The sequence below is a fragment of the Populus trichocarpa genome, chromosome 18 (genome assembly GCF_000002775.5).
Source record: "Populus trichocarpa isolate Nisqually-1 chromosome 18, P.trichocarpa_v4.1, whole genome shotgun sequence".
In the NCBI taxonomy this organism is placed as follows: domain Eukaryota; kingdom Viridiplantae; phylum Streptophyta; class Magnoliopsida; order Malpighiales; family Salicaceae; genus Populus; species Populus trichocarpa.
The window spans coordinates 5,934,616-5,958,849 of record NC_037302.2 but is presented as its reverse complement, the minus strand read 5'-3'; the positions used below and the strand labels follow the sequence as shown (position 1 = coordinate 5,958,849).

General features: G+C 34.8%; 2 protein-coding genes across 2 annotated transcripts; one reads left to right on the top strand and one right to left on the bottom strand.

Annotated features, from left to right (window-relative positions):
• LOC112325044 (uncharacterized) lies at window positions 1-1,407 on the top strand. The gene has a single exon (XM_024590371.1). The coding sequence runs from the start codon at window positions 1-3 to the stop codon at window positions 1,405-1,407; it is 1,407 nt and encodes a 468-aa protein (XP_024446139.1).
• An 11,696-nt stretch (window positions 1,408-13,103) lies between these two features.
• On the bottom strand, window positions 13,104-15,606 carry LOC7463727 (transcription factor MYB36). The gene is made up of 3 exons (XM_024590095.2): window positions 15,185-15,606; window positions 14,229-14,358; window positions 13,104-14,054 (listed from the first exon to the last, which is right to left on the bottom strand). Exons 1-3 carry the CDS (start codon window positions 15,321-15,323, stop codon window positions 13,550-13,552), a joined length of 774 nt encoding a protein of 257 aa, XP_024445863.2. The 5' UTR covers window positions 15,324-15,606; the 3' UTR covers window positions 13,104-13,549.
• Between the last annotated feature and the right edge of the window lie 8,628 nt (window positions 15,607-24,234).

The following is a 24,234-nucleotide window of genomic DNA, read 5'->3' as shown; positions in this document are numbered from 1 at the left end:
ATGGAAGATGAAGAGCGCGCTCAACGTGACGCCCATTTTCAAGAAGAGTTAGAGTCTCTGAAAACAAGTGTGGCTCGCCTCACTAGCTTACTCGAGCAAACACTGAGAAATATCTCTGGTGAAGGACCTTCTAACCCACCGGTCACCTTTAATCAGATTCCAACAATAGCTCAGCCCGAAGAAAGAATGAGTGAACATGGTCAAGAGCCTCAACATAATCCAACATTTGTGCAGTCAGCAACACCTGCACCAGCCCCTGCAGTCATGGATGCATTTGCTAACGAGTCCCACAAGGCCAAGTCATCTGATAGCCTTGATCAAGAAAAGATAGCGGCACTGGAAGCCAGAATCAAAGTCATTGAAGGGGTAGACTTATATGACCCAGTACGGGCAGCAGAGATGTGTCTAGTCCCAAATGTGGTTGTCCCGAAAAAGTTTCGTGTTCCTGATTTCATCAAATATAGTGGAACACAATGCCCCATGACTCATCTCAAGTCCTATTGCAATAAAATGGCAGAAGTAGTACATGATGAAAAACTACCGATGCACTTTTTTCAAGATAGCTTAAGTGGGGCAACATTGAGCTGGTACATGAGATTGGACAACACAAAGATCCGGAGATGGAAAGACCTGGTGGATGCTTTTATCAAGCAGTACAAATACAACATGGACATTGCTCATGACAGAACCAGCTTATCCAATCTAGAGAAAAAAGACAAAGAAAGCATAAGGGAATATGCTCAAAGATGGCGAGAATCAGCTGCTCAAGTCCATCCCCCACTTCTGGACAAAGAGATGGTCACTTTATTTGCTGACACACTCAAAGCACCATATTACGAGCATGTGATGGGTAGTTCAGCCCAGCAATTCACTGATGCTGTGGTAGTGTGTGAGCGCATAGAGCAAGGCGTCAAGAGTGGTAGAATTGTGGTAGCCCCCGAGAAAAGAGGCTTCGAAAGAAAGGTGGTTGACCATGTTGGAGATGACTATAGGGGTAGGAAAAACACATTCCAAAACTATCACACTCCATCCCAAATTACTAACATCAACTCTTCACCTCCCACCAAAAAACCCGAGCCCCAAAACTTTCAAGCCAAAAGCCAAATTGGAAATTACCAAAGGGTCCAAGAACAACTACCTCCATTACCGCTGCCCCTGAATGAAATGTACCAAAAGCTATTAAGCATCGGGCATGTAGCTCCCGAACCTCTAGCGCCTTTGCAGCCACCTTACCCCGGCTGGTACAAGCCAGAGCTCACTTGTGAATACCATGCTGGTGTTTCCGGACATAGCATTCATACTTGCAATGCCTTCAAGAGAAAGCTTCAACAATTAATCAAGGCAGGGTGGATAGCATTCGAAGACACTCCTAATGTGAACACGAACCCTCTACCTAATCATGCTTGAGCGGTGGATCAGTAAAGGCACTAGAAGCAGAATGCTTAGAAAGCACCGATGGTCAAGGCAGGATGCGAAAAAAGGCAGCCTTAATTTTGAAGGACTCAAATTTTGACCACAGTTTTTGTCCCCACCGTCAATGAGACCTCTACAAGACCTATTGTGGGAAGGCTAGCCTAAGAGGAGATTTATGAAAATGGAAGGATGAAGCCTGCCCTATTATTATCTTTTGTTTGATAATTTTTGCTTCAACCTATTTCAGTCTTGTTGGTAATTTGGCTCATAAGGCCACAAGACTTTCTATGTCAAATGAGCCTTTCTTGTTAATAAGATCATGTGTTTTTTCTGTGTTCATGACATGTCTTTATTTTTGTTGTTATTTCATGCAAATAACACACTGAGCATAGTCTTTATTCACGAAATCACGGATGTGGTTTCCTTTTCTTCCCAAACTATGCATAATCTTACATGTTCACAATGATTTTTTAGGAATTCAAAGTTTAGTACAAAAACAGAAATCCTGTTGGTGTTTGTCCAAAACAAATGAGTTCTGGAAATTCAGGTGATTCCTTAGAAAGGTAACCATACTCCGAGAAAACCTGAAAAAAACAAAAACACCATGAAGTGACTCTAAAGCTGAGTTTTATTTGAATGAATAATGAGAAATCACTTTGCATGTTCGCATGAAAGTAAGGCTTACCAATCCTAAATGCATGCATTTGAGATGAAGAAAGGCCATCATTGATAATCCTTTCACAAGGCTGAAATATATCCTTTGCAGTCCCTTTTTGAGCCTGGTAATGTTTTTTTGGAAATAACTTTGACTAGGATCACACCCCACACTGGGGGGCAAGTGCGAGAGACATAGAAAAAACCTCAACGATTGAAAGTGCCCAAACAATATTGGAGGGCATAAAAGAAAATTCTCAATCATCAAAGCTGCCCATGTAAAGCTAGGGCATGATAAACAAAATCCAAAAGATCCAAAAGATTTGAGCTTCTCATAAAAACAACTGAGGTGATTATGCTCAACCAAACAAAATGAAGAAAACAAAGAGAGAGAGCCCAAGCCCAACACTGGGGGGCACGATAGACCCTTTTGGAAAGACAATTCAAAAGATAAAAGATCAGGAAATAAGCACAAGTGATCCTTAGTCTTAAAATCCCTTAAACACCTTTTGAGCCTGCAAAATATCCTTTTCTTCGTAACCAATAGCCAAAGCCTACATTACGTACCTATTCAAGCCCTTTCTGATCAAAGGCAAGCAATCTGGATCGGTAGGTAGTGCTTTCTCATGCAAACCAAGTCATTATTCATGCAAATAAAATGAATGCTTTGAACACTGGTTCTTTGAAACTCTCAAATTAAATCTGAAACCTTTTTGACCAACCAGATGTCACTTCATGTTTTTCACCAAAATCAAAACAAAAAGTTTTCATCACTTCTGAAAACCTATCCATAGGAATCACTTGAATTTCTTCAGAATAAGTTTGCTTTGAATCGATGTCAAAATGATTTTTGTGTCTGGAATAACTTTGAAATTCTAAAATTTCTGCATGAAAACAACTCCTTGTCAAACCTTCCTTCACATAGCCTCATCCCCAAACCCGAATTGAATACTTGGGGGCATGATCAAGCTGGGGGGCAATCAAAAACTCTTGGTAGGGCTGGCCCCATGATTCCTTTTCTAAGAAAAAATGCTGGGAAAAATTGGCAATCCTTGAGATAAAGGGAGGAGGACAAAGTATGATGACATCAATTCCTTCCTAGAAATCAAGATCACAAGATATGACTTGAGTAAGCAAGAGCGAAAAAGCCATTGAAGTTTACTGTCAACACTCCAACTTTTGAGAAAAGAAAGACACCATGAAGAAATGGGGACCTATATTTCTCAAGTATACATGCATATCAATCATAATGCATTGCCTTCATCATTAACAGATCGGTGTTACACCACATTTCGAGTGCGCCTTCAAGTCCTCACTTCTCAGGTAGGGCGTTTTCTAACCCTACCTCTTTCTTTTCTCAGTGCACCTTTGAGCCCTCACACCCTTCTTTTTCTGAGTGCGCCTTTGAACCCTCACTTTCCCAGGTAGTGTGTTTTCTAATTCTACCTCATTTCAAGTGTGCCTTTGTGCCCTCACTTCCTTTTGTGCGCGCCGTTGAGCTATCATTTCTCAGGTAGTGTGTTTTCTAACCCTACCTTCTTTCCAGTGCGCTTTTGAGCCACCATCTCTTGGGTAGTGCGTTTTCTAACCCTACCTCCTTTCGAGTGCGCCTTTGGGCCCTCGCCAATATTTTTTTGGGTAGGTCACCCATTACAACGCGACCAATTCTCTATGTTTTTTTTATCTGGGTAGGTCACCCATTACAATAAGACCGTTCCTTCACCTGGGTAGGTCACCCATTACAACACAACCACTCTTCCTTTTTTCCATTTCTGGGTAGGTCACCCATTACAACGCGACCAATTCTCCATGTTTTTTTTATCTGGGTAGGTCACCCATTACAATGAGACCATTCCTCCACTTGGGTAGGTCACCCATTACAACTCGACCACCCTACCTTTTTTCTATTTTGGGTAGGTCACCCATTACAACTCGACCATTCTCCATGTTTTTTTTATCTGGGTAGGTCACCCATTACAATGAGACCATTCTTTCACTTGGGTAGGTCACCCATTACAACACGACCACTCTTCCTTTTTTCCATTTTGGGTAGGTCACCCATTACAATTCGACCATTCCTCCACCTGGGTAGGTCACCCATTATAACACGACCACTCTTCTTTTTTTTTCATTTTCGGGTAGGTCACCCATTACAACTCGACCATTCTTCATGTTTTTTTCTTGAGTAGGTCACCCATTACAATTCGACCATTCCTCCACTTGGGTAGGTCACCCATTACAACACGACCACTCCTTCTTTTTCCCAATTCTGGGTAGGTCGCCCATTACAATTTGACCAATTCTCCATGTTTTTATCTGGGTAGGTCACCCATTACAATGAGACCATTCCTTCACCTGGGTAGGTCACCCATTACAATGAGACCACTCTTCCTTTTTCTACTTGGGTAGATCGCCCCTGAAAATAGACCAGGGTAAGTGTGAGTGTGTGGGCCGGTCGCCCCTGAAAATAGACCACTTTAAGTACTTGGGCAGGTCGCCCATGAAAATAGACCAGTGTGAGCGTGTGTGGGCAGGTCGCCTATGAAAATAGACCAGTGTGAGTGTGTGGGCTGGTCGCCCTTGAAAATAGACTACTGTGAGCATGTGTGGGCAGGTTGCCCAAGATAATCAGATCATTTTTTTTTCCTTTTGTTTTCTTTACAAGCTTACTACGCAAAGTCTTTGCTCCGTAAGCATTGTAAAGAGGGGGGCAACTGTCATAACCTATTTTTGGGTTCTTTCAAATTACGTTTTCTTTTCTTTAAAAAAAAAAAAAACCAGACTGTTCTCCTTCTTCCCTGCGCATGCAAAGTCAGGGAAGAAGAAGATTTTTTGAAAATGTTTTTCCGCTCACTTTCTCTCCCTTCCACTTCATAAAACCCTGTCAAAACCCATACCCACACAACCATACCCTACCAACGTGACAATAAAAGAGAGGGACACCATGCCCTGCAAACACAGCCGGCCACCTTACCCTGCAGAGGTAAGGCAGCTCGTTCCCCCCTGCACCACGATGGGACAGAGCGGGGGGGGCTCCTTCTCTTCCTGCTTATAAATAGAAGGAGGGGAAAAAGGAAAGAGGGGGGGGAGGAGAAAAAGGAAAAAAAGGAAACCAAGGGGGGGTGATTTTTTTGAGAAAGAGAGGAACGAAGGGAGGCAAAATTTTGGAGAAGGAGAGAAGCAAACGACAGATTCAAAGGGGGGAAGCTCGAGCAAAACAGAAGAAAAGGAGTGAAAGATAGAGAAGGAGGGAAGAATAGAAAACAGGGGGAAGAGAGAACGAGACAACAGGGAGGTTTTGGGAGTTAAAAGAAACAGAGAAAAGGAATGAGAGAGGACGGTTTGAGAGGGGAGACCGAGCAGAGTGAAGGAACAGAAAAACTGAAGCCAAAAGAACAAAACAGGGGGGGAAACTTTCGAAAAAAAGAGAAGAACAGAGACTGGGGGGTCACTGCACAGAGGAGAAGAAGGACCGTTCCTCACCACCTGGGCACCACCGCTGTGCTTCCTCTCCACCGCCACAGCAACTCCACTGGTCAGCAACCGCCAGCAGCGCCACCGTCAACCTCTAACCATCTTCCTCCCCCTGCTGCAACACTGTGAAGAAGAAGGAAAACAGCAGCACTGGTTGGCACAAGCACTGTGCCGCGACTCCACCATTTCTGTTCCTCTCCATCGCCCCCGCAGCAGCGCCACCTTGAGCCATCTTCAAAGAAAAAAAGAGAGGAAGAAGAGACAGAGGAGCAGGAGACAGAAACGGGAAGGAGAAGAAACACAAAAAACACAGAGCAGAGAAAGGGCAGAACCGCCGTATGGCATCGCCATCCACTGCGAGCACAGCCATTCGGCCACCACCATCCAGCACCGCCATTTCGCCACCACCCCTGCTGCCTCCGCTGCCGCCAGCAGTCGCCAGCGTCGCCACAGCTCCAGGTAACTTTCTCCCCTCCCCTGTCATTTTTTAGCTGCATCTTCATTTGCATGCAGAACGTGAGCAATTCACGTTCTGCAGCAAATGAAGATTAATTAGCTAGTTACTGTGCTGTGCACAGTAACTAGCTAATTATATTTTCTTTGGTTATGGGCTGGAACATCAGCCCAGCCCACAGTATATGGGCCGGGTCAGGCCCATCCCAGGATGGGTGGGCCAGGTCCGGCCTAGTTTTTTTTTTTTAAAAGAAAAATTAAAAAATATTTTTGGAATTTTACAATTTTCCCGCGTATTTTTATGTCATTGTGATTAATATCAAGCAGTATTTTTTATGTCATTAAAAATGCAAAATCTGATATTAAAATATCCGGTTTTCATCAAAACTTCAAAAATACAAAAATTTTTTTTTAAAAAATGTTTTATGCATACGGCCAAGTGTCTCAAAAGCTAAAAAATCATATTGTGTTTTTCATACACCAAAAAACAATGTTTTAGCATGCAATTTTGACTTTAATAACCAGTTTAGTAAAGTCAAGAGAACATTGGCCAAAATTTCAAAAACCACAAAAATTTTATTTTGTTTGTCTTTTAGTATCCGGGGTACGAAATTACATGTAATGCGTATTTCAGATATTAAATTTTTTTTTTTCAACGTTAGAACGGTTAGGTTTTACCCCATTAAGATAAGATCCTCCTTATTGAGGAGGGTTTTTCTTGAATCTTAGACAGACAGGACCAACAATTGGAAAACACTATCAAATCTTAGATTTGGATCAGACAAATAAAACAATGCAGCTTACCTTAGGTAGGGCGTATTTGGGGTGCTAATACCTTCCCTTTACGCAACCAGTCTCCGTACCCAATCTCTGAGACCAGTTAGGGTTCCTAGTGACCAGAATACTAGGTGGCGACTCCCATTCTATTTTTTTTACTGATATAAAGACAAGAATTCCTTGTCTCCCCATATTTTCCAAATACACACACACACAATTGAGTGTGGAGGACGATCACCGCGACGCCGCACACGTGCGACAAACCAGACAAAAAACAAAAACAAAAATGAATTAAAAAGAATAACCTAGGGATAAAAATGTCTCCCTCGAGTAAATATAAAATTTAAAATATAAAATTAATGAATCTAATGTTTAATTAATGAGTCTAGTATAAATATAAAATTCATGTGACAAAATTACTTTGCAATTAAAATTATAAAGTTGTTATAATTATAAGATTCATATTGCATCTAAACATTGTTACTAAATGTTTTCTGTCAATGTTTTATTAAGACTAGATATTAATTAGATCTATTGAGATGGTTACATATTATATTTCTTCCTTTATAAAAGGAAACAATTGTTCTCATAAAATGAGGTATAAAAGATAATTGGAACTAATATATAGGTGCTTGTTAGATGATATGTATATTGAACTGACTCGTAAGAGAATTCCATATGCAGAGATCGCATGTGTCTATGAAAATACTCTTATAATAGTTGTGTAAGAGATCCTTAAACTTAGTTAGATCATTAAGTTATCTTATATATGGAGTGTTATGCTTTGATCATAACCACATAAATATAAGCTACCTCAAATATAAATCAATTAATTATTGAATTGATAATAAATTAAATTGTTTAATTTATTTAATCTTATTTTATTTAGGATTATTATTTATATTTGAGCCAACTTATTAGGGAACATAATGGGTCACACACATAAGAACTATTTGTCAAAAATTAAAATGAGATGATTAATCAAGTGTGACTTGATTGTAAATAAATTTTAGAAATTAAAGACTAGAATGTAATTAATACAGGGGATTACAATTCTGGACCTAGAAAAATTAAGTAAGGACTTGATTGAATAAATTTATAAAATTATCATAAAATAATATATATGATATTATATAAGGGGAAAATTGATATTTTGCTATTTATAGGGTTTTTTAGGTCTCCCTATAAATAAAATATTATGCCTCTTATTTCCTATAAAGAAGAGAAGTGTGAGAAAAATACAGTACATAAACACCTAAAACACAAAAAAGAAGAGTTAGCACTCTAAGGTATAAGAATCCTTCTCTCCTAAAAGGTTTCAAGAGACTTCTCACGGGTGGTTCTTGTGGATTACCGTTAGAAGCCGGATACTTAGACAACGTAAGGTTTGTGACAACCTAGCATTAAAACAAATATTCAAAGTCAAAAAAAACATCTAATCTTCAGGTAATCTTTGCATAAACCCTAAAGAACTCTTGATATGTCTAATAGGATCTTTGAGACTCCTGAAATTTAACGTTTCTGTTATGTATATGTCTTTTGAGAAATTCAATAGTGGTATCAAAGCCTTCGTTAGACAATTAGGGTTGTTGATTGTTGTTTTGATTGTTATTGGTGTTAATTGCAAATTAATTTTGTGTGTAAATTTATTTTTCCAAAAAGTAATTTTTTCTCTCAAGTATTTTTTTCTCTCATGTTTTTTTTTAAATGATGTTGTTCTGGTCATATCTGGATGGATTTTCCAAATCTGGTCGAAATCTTATACAAAAAGGGGTTTTTAGTGGCTGTGCACTATCAACAGCGACGCCAACACTGCTGATGTGCTTGGTCGGTGCCTAATGCACCAAGCCAGATCTCCACTAGCGAAAGAGACAACAGGCATGACTGCTTCCCCTGCCACAACAACGCCAGCGTGTCTAAGCTGCCTCGCGCTGAAGGAGTCGACCCGTCCATATAGCGCGAGGGCAACCCCTCGCGTTATGCCAAACCCAGCGGCAACCTTTACTACCACTGTTAAGGAGGCCAACAGCGAGAGGGCAGTCCCTCACACTAAAGGTGGCACAGCGTGGGGGTAGTCCCTCCCGCTGTAGCAAACCTAACAATGTTGTTTAGGCGGTTGCCGACAACAACAAGGCTGGTGTAGCAAAAAGAAGATAGGGATAGAATTATGATTTTACTCCTAAGCTTTGTTTAGGGGTTTTTTATGGGTAGAATTATGAATCTACCCACGCGTCTTATATCCTATTGCTTTTATGTATATTTGGGTAGATTTATTTTTTCTAATTGGATTAGGATTTAATTAAAATATTTAATTGAAAAGAAAATAGTTTAAAGGTCCATTTATTTTGTGGAATAAATTTTCCCATAAAATATTTTACATGTAAAGTATTTTTTAATGTTTGACTTGAAAAATATTTTCCCATAAAATAGTTTACATGTAAAACATTTTTCAATTGTGGTGGTGGTGAGATGGTAATGATGGAGGAAGTGATGGTGAGATGGTAGTGGTAGCGGTGATGGAGATTCATGGCGATGGTGAAAGAGAATGTGATGATTGAAATGGTTGAATGATATTATAAGTGGATTACTATTTTTAAAATATTTTATGAAACTTCATGAACAAAAAATATTTTTTAGCAAATGAATTAAGTTTGAAGGTTGATTGTAAAATATCTTTCATCGATAAGTTTTTTCTGTAAAATATTTTACGGTAAACAAACACATGAAAAAAATTTCAACAATAAATTGTTTACAAACAAACACGGGAAAATATGAAAAATATTTTCTTGTAAAATATTTTACACAAAAACAAACATACCCTAAGTTCAATTTGATGGAAATTTTAGCATAATACAGACCTGAGTATATGTTTAGTTCCCAAATAGTTTCCTGGCCCTCACTACGTTGCGAGTTGGATTAAAATTTTGTTGAACCTAAAAAAAAGCCTAGGTTGTGGAGATTTTTTTGTCATTGTTATTAAACCTAACATAACGAGTCAAATTTAAAAACTCTCGACTTTACTTCTTACCTAGTATGGATTTCAAATTAAATCATATGAGAGTTACTTCTACGTGACTCAGTCGATTTGATGAGTTTAAAGACAACTTGAACGATTGGTAAAAAACATAGTTTGACTTTAAAAAAAAATCAAAATGACAATTTCTTTTTAATATTGAAATGATGACATAGACGATTGGTAAAAAGTATGGTTTGACTTTTTAAAAAAATCAAGATTACATCTTTTTTTTTTTAATATTGAAATGATGACTTATTAGATTGATTGGGGTTTTATGGTTCAATCCACTAAACTGTGACCCAAATTATAGACTTTACTGAGTTTAAAAATTATTTTTTACTTAATAATATGATAATAAAAATAAATACTCGCAAAACTAGGCACTAACCAAATATCAAAATGTTTGTTTGAGACTGTGATAACCTCATAATAAGCAAACCGAAATAAATTGTAAACACCAATTCAAAATCAACCAAATATTAAATAATAAAACTTAATAAGAAAAGTTAAAAAAAGATTCAATTTTTTTTTTACAAAGAAAACTATTTGGCATTGTTATTAAATTCGACTGAGTGGGTCCACTTTAAAACCTTTTGAAATGGCTCCTTACTTAACCCATATTTAAAATTAACCCACATAAGAGTTGACTCTTAGTGATCTAATTGACTTGACAGGTTCAAAGGCAACCCAAATAACACGTAAAAGTATGATTTGGCTTAAAAAAACATAAGATGACATCTTTTTTTAAAAAAAATATTGAGACAACGATACATTGAATGAACCTGAGCTTTGTGGCTTAACTTACAAAACCCGCGACTCGGATCATATACTCTATTGGGCTTAAAAATTTATTTTTTAAATTATTTTTTTATTTAATGATATGATAACAAAAATAGACGCTTGCAAGAATTGAGCACCAACAAAATATTGTAATGTTTATTTAAAACTACAGTAATTTTTTAGAAAATAAATCAAAATAAATTATAATGATCAATTCAAAATCAATAAACACTACACCATTAAACAGTTTTACCGACGAATTAATTCCGTCAGTGGAAGACACACTATTCATCGGTAAAATTTTTACCGACAACTTCACCGACAAAATCCGTCTGTCAGAATATTGATCGTCGGAAATTCCTTGTTCCGTCGCTAATTTGGTCGGAAATAAAAAAAAAACCAAATACCGACGGAACACCGATGGTATTACAGACGGGGGAGCGCGCTGAAATTTTTTTTTCCAGCGAGAACTTTTCGACATAATTATTCCGTCTGTATTTTCAACGGTAATCACCGATGGACTTGCCGTCGGTGATTGTGGCATGGGCAATAAATATTTTAGAACTCTCTGTAAAATACCAACGGATATGTCCGCCGGTAATTGCAATGGTAAACACCGACGTAATATATTCGTCGGTGATTGTGACATGGGTGGTAATTTTTGTGCAACTCTCGGTAAAATACCTACGGCTTGGTTCCGTCTGTAATGCCGTCTGTTTTGATTTAAAATATTTTTTTAAAAATTATTTATTAATAGTAAAAAAAACTAATTAACCAAATAAAATTGTATTAAAAATTAAAAATAATGTTAAATAATATTCATCCAAATATTCATTACAAATTTAATGTGTTTCTAAAACAAAATTAAACTAGAATAACGACGAAGCTGGTGGAGGAGGAGGAGGCTGGTTGTTCCTGGGACCATACGACTAAAAAAGGGTTGTACATGTATCATCACCCATCCTTGATCGAATGTCCATGACCATTTGACGGAGCTGATCATAATCCGTCAAGAGTCGTTTATATTGTTGTTTCAAGGCCATGAACTCCTCAGACTGGGTGCTCGATACTGATAGAGAGCTCCCAACGGTTGAGACACTACGGGCCGTTCGCAAGTTTTCGGCCGTAGTGTTGGAGAGCCCATAGACCCGATTTTTATCGGGTTCACCAGACGATCCTACCTCCATCCACAAATCTGGATCGAAATCCGGATGGGTCGAAGAATCGTCCCCATATCTCTCCCTCAACCGGCTATTATAGGTCTCCTGAATTTTTTTTAAAAATTATCATATTCAATTCAAGAAAATAATAACTTACAAAATAAAATGCTTGAACGAACATACCATGAAATGTTATGCACGGTTGTCCACAAACTGTTGCACCCCCTTTTGGCGGTCTTGACTCCGCACGTGCGTTTCTACAAACAACTCCATTGGCTTTTACCGATGGAATCACCGACGGAACTTTTCCGTCGGTAAACCCGTCGGTGACTGTGCCAAGTCACTGTATGGAGATCCCGATTTGAATCCCTCGGTCATTCCGTAGGTAAAATCGTCTGAAAAAAATTCATGTTATCACACCGTTGTAACTTTTCAAAAATCTTTATAATCTGTTGGCAATACGGTTGGTATATACCGACTAAATACGTTCTTTGGTATATACCGATCGTATCGTAGACAGAAATGGACTGTCGGTATATACCGACAAAATTAGAGACGAAATTATTTCCGTCGGTAAAAATTACCGACGAAAAAATTTCATCGGTAATTCCGTTGGTTTTCGCCGATTTTCTGGTAGTGAAAATATTAAATAATAAAATTGAAAATTATAAAATTGAAAGATAGAATTTTAAAAAAATATATTTTGAAAAAAAAAAATACCATGTTGACATTCAGCTAGTGATTCATTGTTCACATGCTACAGTGACCGCCATTGAGTCTTTGTAGTTTTTGTTAGCATGATGGGTAGATTATTAAAGGCATTTAATCAATTTGAATCCCATTTAGGTCTTTTTTCCACATATACTAAAAGATTATGCACATGTGCATTGGATTGCTTCTCTTGATTTATTTTATTAATTATTATTATTATGGTCCTAGGATAGAAATATTGATCTGCCCCGACCGAGACTTGTTCAACTTGTCTTGCTTTGTAACAGTAAGAAGCATATTAAACAGTAGTGGGTGGTAATGAGAGAGTTAAGTTGCGTAATCTCAAATCATGCTTGAAAAGGTCACCTCTTTGAAACTGTAAATGGAAGATGACGCAGCACTATAATGACTATCAAGAGGAAATTTACAGGCATGGAGCTCATGAAAGAATCTTTTGTTGTTAGTGTTTGAAGGAGACGTTTTCAATACATGGAGCTTTGAATAGGCCAGAGCTCCATGCAAGTTTCGTGAGGCTGACTGGGCAGCCAGAAACAGGCATACATGCTGATGCCATCACTCGCAATATTCATGTGACACCCTCCCCTTTGAGAGAGTAAAACCATAACGTGAAAACCCCCAGAGTCGACAATTCAAGGCACCTTAACTGACGAGAAAGAGAGTTATTGATAGTAAAAAAAAACACTGGCTCTCGCTTAAATTGTTGCAGCATTACACTGATCATGTTCCTATCTGTTGCCAGATAGTGAAACAAATTACAGGGTCCTAATTCAAAGAACAAATGATTTGCCTTGCCTAATTAAATCCTAATTTCCAGACTTGATCAGTTACTTGTAGGTGACAGACGCCTGGGTTCAAATTAATGAATCGTCCATGCGAAAATGAAACCCCCTAGCTAGCTAGCTATACTTGTGTATCTCTCCATTTCTGGCCGCCTTTGTCAATCAATATTGGTTAGTGAGTCCTTGTGGCTTCATATCAACATAGCCAAAGTCAGCAAAATATTGGTAGCAATTAGTAGCCGCTTCACTTGCTTCGTCTTGAAACAAAAGCCCATTGAAAAAATCACTAGGCAAATCAAATTCAGAATCCATTAACATCCCAGCACCCTCAAGACCACCATTACTAAGCAATGGGATACCCTTGTTATCCATAGCAAGCGAAGAGGAATCTGAAATGCTCGAATACATTCTTGAGATGGCGAAACAATGTGACTACTGTTCATTGAAGTTGCACCAAATTCAGACATATCCATGACCCCAGGGAAATTAGAAAATTGGAATTGGTCTGGACTCAAGTTCTGACGAGTACAGTTGATAAAAGGTCCGTAACCGATATCAGATAAGGTCGGCAATGTTCCTGAACTTTGAGTTAATGAATAATCAGAGATGGTGATAGTACTTTCGGTTTCAGCTTTAGGGCCATAAAGAAGAGGAGAGGTGAGAATATTGGCAATGCTAGTAGGGGCGTCGATGGATTTGTTCCTGATTGAGATGTTTATTTTTCCTGCAAGGATCTTCCTTTTCAATTTGGTGTTCCAGTAGTTCTTCACATCATTATCGGTTCTTCCAGGCAGTTGAGAAGCAATGAGGGACCATCTACAACAAGACAAAGGTTAGAGCTTATAATTAATTGATAATTAAGAATCAAATGGTTGCATGCCAAATACAAACAAATCCCATACAGTAAAAAAAAAAAAAAGCGTACAATAATTATGAAGAATCGAATAAAGCATCGACCAAAAATAAGAAACGAAGTAGACTAAAACTTGCCTGCTTCCCATTTGACTATAGAGAGCGCATATGATATTGTCTTCCTCTTCAGTAAAACCTCCATGTTTGATGTCTGGCCTCAGATAATTAAGCCATCGTAACCGGCAGCTCTTGCCGCATCGCTTAAGGCCTGTGACCGATAAGATCATATATTAAGCTTTAGCTCCTTAAATAGATTTAGGAAATCATGTGGGGTAAAACTTCTAATTAGTTGGCTAAAGAAAGCAAGAAATTTGACGAAAAATATAGCATAGAAATTGGTGCATTTCCCGTGTGCAAATCAAACATATGCAAAGTTGTAGAATTAATTTCATTATTACTTAATCTAAAATATTAGGCGCAAAACACCAGTTAACTATAAATAAAAGAAAAGAAAAGGAAATGGCACTGATAAATGGACTTTCCAAAACTAGGAAAAGCTGCTATATACCTTGAATAATGTACGAATATACGAGTAATACCCTGGAACCTAGCTAGAACCAAGATCACTACTATACAAGAAGGAGTCAAACCATAGTCTACTTTTCTTACACAGCCACAGTACACAGGTTCAAGCAACGAAATCAGTACTGGAAAAGCTTTTTTTTTCCCGGATATATGGGCTAGGGCTGAAAATGTTTGAGTAAAAAAAAAAAAAAAAAGGGACAAAGGGTGGGCATTAATTGTTAACAGTCAGAATGTCAAAAATTAACACTGAAAAACAAGAATTTTAATTGATGCATTCATGGTGAAAATATATATGGAACTAAATGAAAATAATCCCTCAAAGACCTCTCAATATTTAATGAGACCGATGTTTAGTAATTAAGATAAATAGCAAAGACCAGTTATAGTGAGTTCGTATCATCTAAGATTGGTCTAAATGAAAAGGAATGAAGAGAATCTCAACATTTACACGTTTGCGCGTATGTTTGTCTGAGAGAAAGGAAGATCAGAGTGAGGGATCGGTAGAGTACCAGCTTTTTGAGGCAAAGCAATCCAGTTACCACCAGTGCCACGGTGAGTCTCAAGGTAGCTTTTGAGAGTGGCATCTTCCTCGGGAGACCACGGTCCTCTTTTCACGTTGGCTTTGTCACAACATGGAGCTCTCCCCATTTCTTAATTTGCTTCCAAATCACCCTTATCCAACAAAAAACAAGCTACTTAATTACCTACAAGCCAAGAAAAGAGGTACTCTCTCTCTCACACAGAAAGAAAGATAGAGAGGGGGAGAGAGAGGGGAGGGGAGCGGGAGAAGAAGGAAGAAAAATCAGGCACGCCAAAGCCAAATATTAGATAGGCAAAAACAGTGGCGTAGCTTAATTAGAGAAGAACCTAGCTCCTCTTGACTTTGTATGCCTGCATGCCTTCTTCTTCCTTGTATTTATTGAACATTTCTCTTTATGTTTTAGTTTCACATTATCTTTATTGTTTGTTAAGGTTGTAAGGAGGAAGCAGTCAACAATCACACCATTTGACTAAACTAGACTACAGAGACATTAATATATATATATCATCCACTTTCGTATAAGCTCTAATTAACCAGGAGGACGTATGATTATCAAGGTAATTTAGTTCTTTAATTTGTCACCGAAAGTGTGCTTTGTCCTCGTAAAAGGTTTGCAAGTATAATATAAAGGCATGGCGTGAGAATGATTGAGGCGAAGCCCACCAAAGTAGAACTAATTTCTTAGACAACAAAAAAGCCATAGTGTGAAAACTCTCTTAATTTAAGATTGTTTACTTTGTTCTGTTTGTTAACTTTTTTACATTTGCACCTTGGAATCTTATTCTTATATAGGATTGATGTGACGGATCCCCTCGAAAAAAGTCTTCGTTTTTTTTTCTTTCCTTTTCCTTCTCGGACTCTTCAAACCTTGTGATAGATAGAAAATATTTGTAATATTAAATTTGATAGTTGACTCTACCTTCATTTTTTATATATAATTGTTAGCTCGTTTTTAGGTATGGGGATGATGGTTTCTTCCCCTCACTTGCAATTCGTCTTATTAGTGTTGTCAATTGGTTGGATTTCATAAATTTGAGTTAGAATCACTTCAATACCATATTAAATTCGATATTTAAGTGTTTGTTCTATCCCCCAAAAAATAAAAAAATGGTTTTGTTGTAGATCTCTCATTTTCATTCTTTTATATTGTTTTGATTTCTCATATTTATTAGATGTAGGAAAGTTTCTTTGATATGAATACAAAGTTTTCATTTTAGAAAATTACGGGACAATGAACTTGTGATTTACCTCGAGTCAAATCAAGACCTTTTATAATGCAAAAAAATAAATATATAAGTGTTGTCAATATATTTTTTGACATTATAAAAAAAAATTAATTGTAAATAAAAAAATAATGTGTATATTTAATGAAATAAATTGAGAATCATATATATCAATAAATACCAAAAAACATTATCAATGCTACGCCGTGGTTAGGATCCCAAGCTAGTTTTTTAACATAGTAAAAGAATATTCAAATATTGCATATGCATTTTATTATATCATGATTTTTTTTTAATTGAGAAATGTAAAAACATTGTTTAAGTTTAATGAAATAAATTTAAAAATATATGAATAAATAAACTGATAAAAATTTGTTAATGCTAATTAAAAAATAAAATGAAAAGCTAATCTTTTCCATAAAAGCAAAAGACATATAAGTATGCAAAAATTTAATTCTGACTTTTCGTTTTAATTTATATGTTTTTTTTATTTTTTTATCTTAGAGGTTATTTTATCTTAGCAAGAATATTTGATTTTTATTTTTATAAACATATTATGCAAATACAATTCATTTATATCATATATAAAAGAAACAAATTTAAAGATAAATTACACTAATCTTTTTGTACATTATAAAGGTACAAAATAAATAAATAAAAATTTAATTTAAAAAATGTGAAATAAAATTTTTTAAAATTGAGAGAGAGAGAATACTAATTTAAATGTAAATAAAAAATTAATGCAAAATATAAAAATATAAAAACAAGTATTAATAAAAAAATCAAATTAGAAAAAAACGAAGCAAAAACAAAATAGGCCAAGCCCATGTGCAGACGACTTGTCATCCGGCTGACACATCATCCACTCTTTTTTCTTTACTAGATGATAGGTCATCCATTGTAGCAGACTACCTGTCATTGTCTTCAATACTTTTAAATCACCTCCGGTAATTGAAAAATCAAGGTTCAAGTTTTAGGACCCAAAAATCTATTTTTCAATCTATTTTCATCCGAAAACATTTAAAAACATTGTTAGAAAGTGAATAAACTAATTTCTTAATCCAAGACAATAGCACTCCTAAATTAGTCCAAAAACACAATGACAATAGTGTACCATAATTTGTAGCAAGATATCGATAAGGGGGCATGAAATATTTATGGTGAGGTACAACAATGATTAAAGAACCTAACATGGTTATGTTTTAAGAGATAATTTTGTATGTCATGCCTTTATTAACATCTCATATAGGCTTTTATGACCCTGACCTGTAAATAAACCTTTACGAGCCTTTAAAATATCTTTTATACCATGAACAATGCCCTAGTTAGTCATATACATGTGACATATTACCATGAAATAATTAGAATAGCTAAATGGTGGTGTTCAATATCAGTTTGTTTATGCTCATCGAACTGCTCATTGGGTTGCTCTTCTTTGTATCTTGCGTTATTGTTTCAGAGCTTATTGTTTTCTTCCTCTTTTTTAAAGGATCTTCATGCTTCTGTTGTTGGTTTCATTTCTACTTTTGCTACATGCAAGTGTTACTGCTTGATTTTTCTTTCTTAACCCTACTTTGCCTTTTCCTGCTTGACAAAGTGATGCGATCCAAACTTAAAAAAGAGATATATTAGAAGTTTCATTGTGTCCAATCACGAGACTTGGAGCAAAGAAGTTTAAGGATTCAATTAATGAACTTCTTCAAGATACATAGGCCAAAGTAGACTTCGAAAGGATATAAAAGAATAAAGAACAAACCTTGGTTAATTTAATTCATGTTCAAGAAGGGCTTGTAGAGGAGCTTCCAAACATTACAAAAAGATTGGAATAAGAAGATTCAAATATGCTAGTTTTGATCTTTCACTACTGTTTTGGCCATAACTGGAGTTATAAAATAAATTTTGATGCGATTTTAGTTACATTGAAAAATAGACATCCATACATTTCCATTGATATATTCTTTTGAAGTTGGACTTCAATTCTGCCAGCAAATTATGAAATTCAACTTTGGATTTATTTTAGTTAGTTGGGCTATTATATATTTATTTTTTAGTTTATTATAGGGTCTATAGCATTTAAGCGTTATTTAGGTTAGATTTTAACTTATTATTTTAGTTATTTTGGGCTTTTAATGTATTAAGACCTATATATCAAGTTTGGGTCCATTAAGTCAAATTAAAGTTAACTTTCTGCTATATAAACCAATTGTTAACATTATTTTAGGATTGATAAATTTTTATCTAAGATCGCAACATATTATGTGCCTTTTTGTCTTGTGTGGTTGCGTGGTTCTCATACTTAGTTCTTGATAACTAAAGCTACATAATGAATTTTGATGCGATTCTAGTTAAATTAAAAAGTTGACATTCATACCTTTCCAATAACATATGGTAGATCTTTCAATTTATCAATACGAGAGAAAACTATTCGTTTGAAGTTGGGCTTTAATTCTGCCAGGAAATTACAAAATTCAACTTTGGGTTTATTTTAATTAGTTGTGCTATTATTTATTTATCTTTTAGTTTATTATAGGGTCTGCAACATTTAAGCATTATTTGAGTTAGGTTTTATTTTATTATTTTAGTTATTTTGAGCTTTTAATGTGTTAAGATTGTTTTATCGACTTTTGATCCATTAAGTCAAATCAGGGTTATCATTCTACTATATAAAGCAATTATTAACTTTATTTTGGGATTGGTGAATTTTTATCTAAGGTCACCATGTATTATGTGCCTTATTCTTTTGTGTTGTTATGTGATTTTCATACTAAGTTCTTGATTGAACTTGAAAACTCTTCGAAGGATTGATCAACTTCATTGTGATTTATAATTCTTATTTTCTTGTTATAGATGTAGAGTGGGGGTAATCAATTGCATATAACTTTAGTTTTTCAAAGCATGGTTCTTGCTGGGTCAAGTTGCAAACTTTCTTTAAAACTTCAAATTAGCAATCTAAGGGACGATTTCACATTAGTTTTATACCAAATTGATGCTTATTGTTTTCTTCCTCTTCTTTTTAGGATATTTATGCTTTTATTGTTGATTTCATCTCTACTTTTGCTACATGCGAGTGTTGTTGCTTGATATTTCTTTCTCAACCACACTTTATTTTTTTGGCAGGACAGAGGGTAAAAAACACTTCAATGGAACTCCTCTTGTCAAATGAATTTTATTGGCACTAAGAACATATTTTTTATTATGTTGAATGTAGACAACGGATAATTTTTTCTCTCCTCTCTTGTTTTCCAATGAGTCTCTCTCTGCTCTCTTAAATAATTTTTTTTTTTGTGAAATCAAGCATCAATATTGTGTAGGGATATTATTTTGAAACCTCAATAACCTCATAGAAAACAAATAGAAACAAATCATCAATTTCAATGCCCTAACAATATAATACAAAAAGGCTAGATTGAAAAAAAAATTATTTGATGGCTGAAGTGGAAAATTTTTGAAAAAAAAGAAGCACTATGTGAATCTACAATAATATGTTTGTAAGTATCTAGTGCTTCTACATTAATTTTTCCATACCATTTTTGTTAATTTCACATTTTGTTTTTTATTCTCAAAATCATTATGATTTCTATCCATTTGGGCCAACTTATAAATGAAGGCGACGTTTGGCATTGCAGCCAAAACGCTGTTTTTTTTCGGCCAAAATTCAATTTTTTTGCTTAAAATTCAATTTTTTAGTGTTTTTGAGTTGTTTTGATGTGCTGATGCCAAAAATAAATTTTAAAAATAAAAAATATATATTATTTTAATGTATTTTTAAGCAAAAAACACTTTAAAAAACAATAATTACTGCAATGTCAAACACTACCTAAATAATGATGAAATTTTACTAACCCACATTTGAATACAAGCATTTCAAGTAATAAAGATTAAGTATAAGATGTTATTTTATAAAATACATATAGTTTTGGACCGCACATTTGATCAACTTGCTTGAATCTCTTCTTTAATTAATTACTAACTTTTTCCATCCCAAATGGGTTCACATTGGCCCTTACTAACCACATCAAATAAGTTCACATTGTTTGTTATAGACCACTTCTTGATATGAAGGAAAGAAAAAAAAATCTTTATATAGGAGTTGGATTAAAGAAACATTAAGAAACTATTGGGACATATGTATTTCTTTTTTATTTTCTAAAGTAATCAGGTTATACATCAAGAAAAAAAAACCTTCTCTGGTCTTCTAGAATCAAACTATTTTAAGAAATGGCTTCCCAGTTTTCCCTGGTTTTGAAACTTTATTCTCATAAAAATCACTTTTATATATTTTCTTTTTCTTTCACTTTCAACCATAAAATCATGATTGAAATAAGTTGTTTTATATGACTACACACACTGCCATAAAAAAGAATGCTAAGATGATGTAAGCATTTCTATAAAAACAAAAATAAATCCAAGACTCGAGTAGTTGATTTGACTGAGTTTAATAAACTAAAAAAATAACAACATATAAAGAAAATACGAAGCTTATCGAAAGCAAATTTAATAATTTCATAAAGCTCAATTACCAAACAACTCAATGTTGAAGGGTGAAACTGAAAAAATAATAATAATTAAAAAAACAATATAAAAAAAGACCTGAGTTAACATGGGTTAATTCGTTAACCCTATCAACATGGGCATGAGATTGAGATAATCTCTTGGAAAGGAAAGTGAAAAAAAAAGTTTGAAGATCAATTCCTAATAAATCAAATGTTGAAGGAAGAAGTTGAAAAAAAAATCAATTTTAAAATTGACTTAAAAAAACCAAAGTCAACACGTGTTAACCTTCAAAACCTGTGACCTTGATCATGTGCTTGAAAATAACATCATAGAAGGCAAACCCTAAAGAATATAACATAGTAAAATTCTACATTAACAAAATACTGAGGAATAAAATTGAAAACAAATACAATAAAAAAGATCCAAAACAAAAGAAATAGTAATAAAAAGGATGAGGACTAAATTTGATATAAAAATCATTTGAAATCATATGTTTAGGGATGAAAAAAATCAATTAGAAAAAGGAAATAAAAAACAAACATCAATAAAATATATCAAATTTGATATAAAGATTAAATGAAACCAAATGATGAGCGACGAAATCAAAGAAAAACTCAATAAAAAATAATAAATAGCAAAAAAAAATATGAACCAAATTGGATATAAAAAAACAATGAAGAACATCTTTATATTTTAACAAGAAAACGAGAGAAAAGAGGGAAGAGAAAAAAAAATCCACTAGAGACCAACAATTGCTCTTCCTTGTACACGTGCGTTACTAATGGAAAGAGGATGGCGAGGTGCTTTAAACACCTCCATAAAAGGCAACATTTGTTCATGGGATGATGTCGCTTGCGCTGCCTAAAAGGCACCTGCAGTGCATATGCCAACTACCTTTTATTTTAAATAATATTAATGATTGTTAAAAGACGAAATTGTCTCCAAGGCAATTTATTAATCACTAAAAAATTAGTTTGAAAATACAAAAAATCCCCTGGATGTAAACTTGATAAATTTTGATAAATTTTGCTTTTAATGGTAATTTAGTCTTTACACTATGCTTCAAAAATATAAAAAGACCGAATAGTCAATCATCCTTTTAACAATTTTGCTTATAAGAGTAATAAAGTCTCCACACTATGCATATAAAAAGATAAAAATATATAATTGCCTTTGGTCAACCTTTTAATTTTTTTTAAGGATAATATAGTTTTTACACTGTACATTTAAAAAATAAAAATAATATCAATTCCATAATGATTAATGGATCATATAGAAAAGACCAAATTACCCCCAATATCAAGTTTATTATTTTTTGTTGGAAAGGAAAAATGATAATTATATTATTCTTGTCCTTGGTTCATTCATTGTGTTCATGTATATAGTGAATTCACTACCCCAATCATTGGTGTTTTTTTAATAATAAAGTCTACACTCTTTTTTTTCCTTTCACATTTGTATCTAAGACCTTCAAAAGAAAACCTATAATTTTAATCACAGGAATGTCAGTTGGAAACAAAATGTTAACATGTGATCATAATGAAATATTATAAATCACATTTTCTTTTACTATAATGATATAATTAAACATGCAGGCCCTTTTGTTTGATTTATGAGATCAAACAAGGAGGATGAAGATTTGAACGACACAAGGTGTTTGTAAATATTATTAAACAAGATGTCATATCTAAAAGTAATAGAGATGATAAATTAAAAATCATTAAGGATATTATTCAAATTTTAGCATTAAGAGAAATCTACTCCTATTAATACTTCAAGTTAGTGTTTACTATTGCTGGCTGCGAGCGACCTGATCAACTCCATCGTTTTGCGTGCCCTTCAATGTTAATGGTGGTGAGCTAGATAAGGATTCCCAATACATGATGATGGAATCACTTATTACATAAAAGACGAGTCATAACCTAGGGTTAATGGTCTTCGAAATGTAATAACTGGTCTACCAAAATCTAAGTAAGGGGTTGATTATGTGTAAGGAAAATGAACTCAATCAATAATATCCTTGCAACATCTAGCCTAAGGGCGCCCTTCAAAGCAAAACAAACCACTCATTAGTTGAAGAGTTAAATATAAGATTTTAAAATCAATTTGACAATTCTTGAAATTCATCTCATATCGATAATTAGAACACAAAAATAACCAGATAAACGATATTTATTGAGTCATCTTATATCAGAAATCGACTCATATAACTAATTTTGATTGATACTTATTGAATCCTCTTTTTGAAAAAGCATCTTATGTAAGCAATCAATAAATTATCACGTGATAAAGTGCATTAACAATTAAATAGATCATCAGTCATAAAAATTAAAGCCTGAACAATCATTCAAATATTGATGCAACCATATTATTCAATAGTTTCACCCACATTTAACTAGTTTTTTGCCTATGTTTTATATATAAAATGCCTTGATATTCTTTATTTTATGTTTTGAAGGCACTTTTGGATGAAAGATACAAAAAGGAGTAAATTGGAGATAATTGGTAGATTTGACCTTCAGTCGATGTTTTGTGCAGAGCGTGAGCTCTAGAGGTTGAAATGAAGTGATTCCAGTGGCATTAAAAATATAACATCTATACCTTTCTGGACATCTAAGGCAATAAAATAAAATAAGAAAGAGCATGGAAATCGCAGCCTTTAAAGTCAAATCTCGCAATCTGCCAATGCTGACCTTCGGCCATTCTGACTTAAATATCAGGAGCTACAGAAGTCCAATTGATGCAAACTCAATTCTGTTGGATTCCTGACTCAAAGGTCTATAAACGCTCCAAATTTCAGCAAAAAACGATGTCATATAAGGGAGATATGAATTTTCAAAGATGACAACTGAATTCTGCCAGCAAACAGGTTTCGTGAAGAAACGAGTTCAAATTACGTTCCGAAGCATCTAAACCGATATCCAAGTTTTTATTTCAGCAATTTAGCTCCTCTAAGTCAAAGCTTGAAGATTTCATGCAAGGTTATTTCACCGTTTTTAGGAAAATAGTTATTGAAGTACTTAAATGTATACAGTCTATTTAAGGGAGGACTATTTTGTAAAATAGAGACTAGGGTTTCCTAGGATATAAAAAGAATGAGAGAAGAGAAGGGGGGCAGCCAGCCAAGAAGAGAAAAACGCCCCCCTCCTCTAAGAAACCTGAAATCATGCATTCCTCTTTCTTTTTGATTAGTTGTTCAACAAACATGCAAGACTAAACACTTTTTCTTGGTTGCAAGGACACGGAAACCTTCGGATTTCAAGAACTGTGAGATTTATTTTACCTTTTCTTTTCAGTTTAT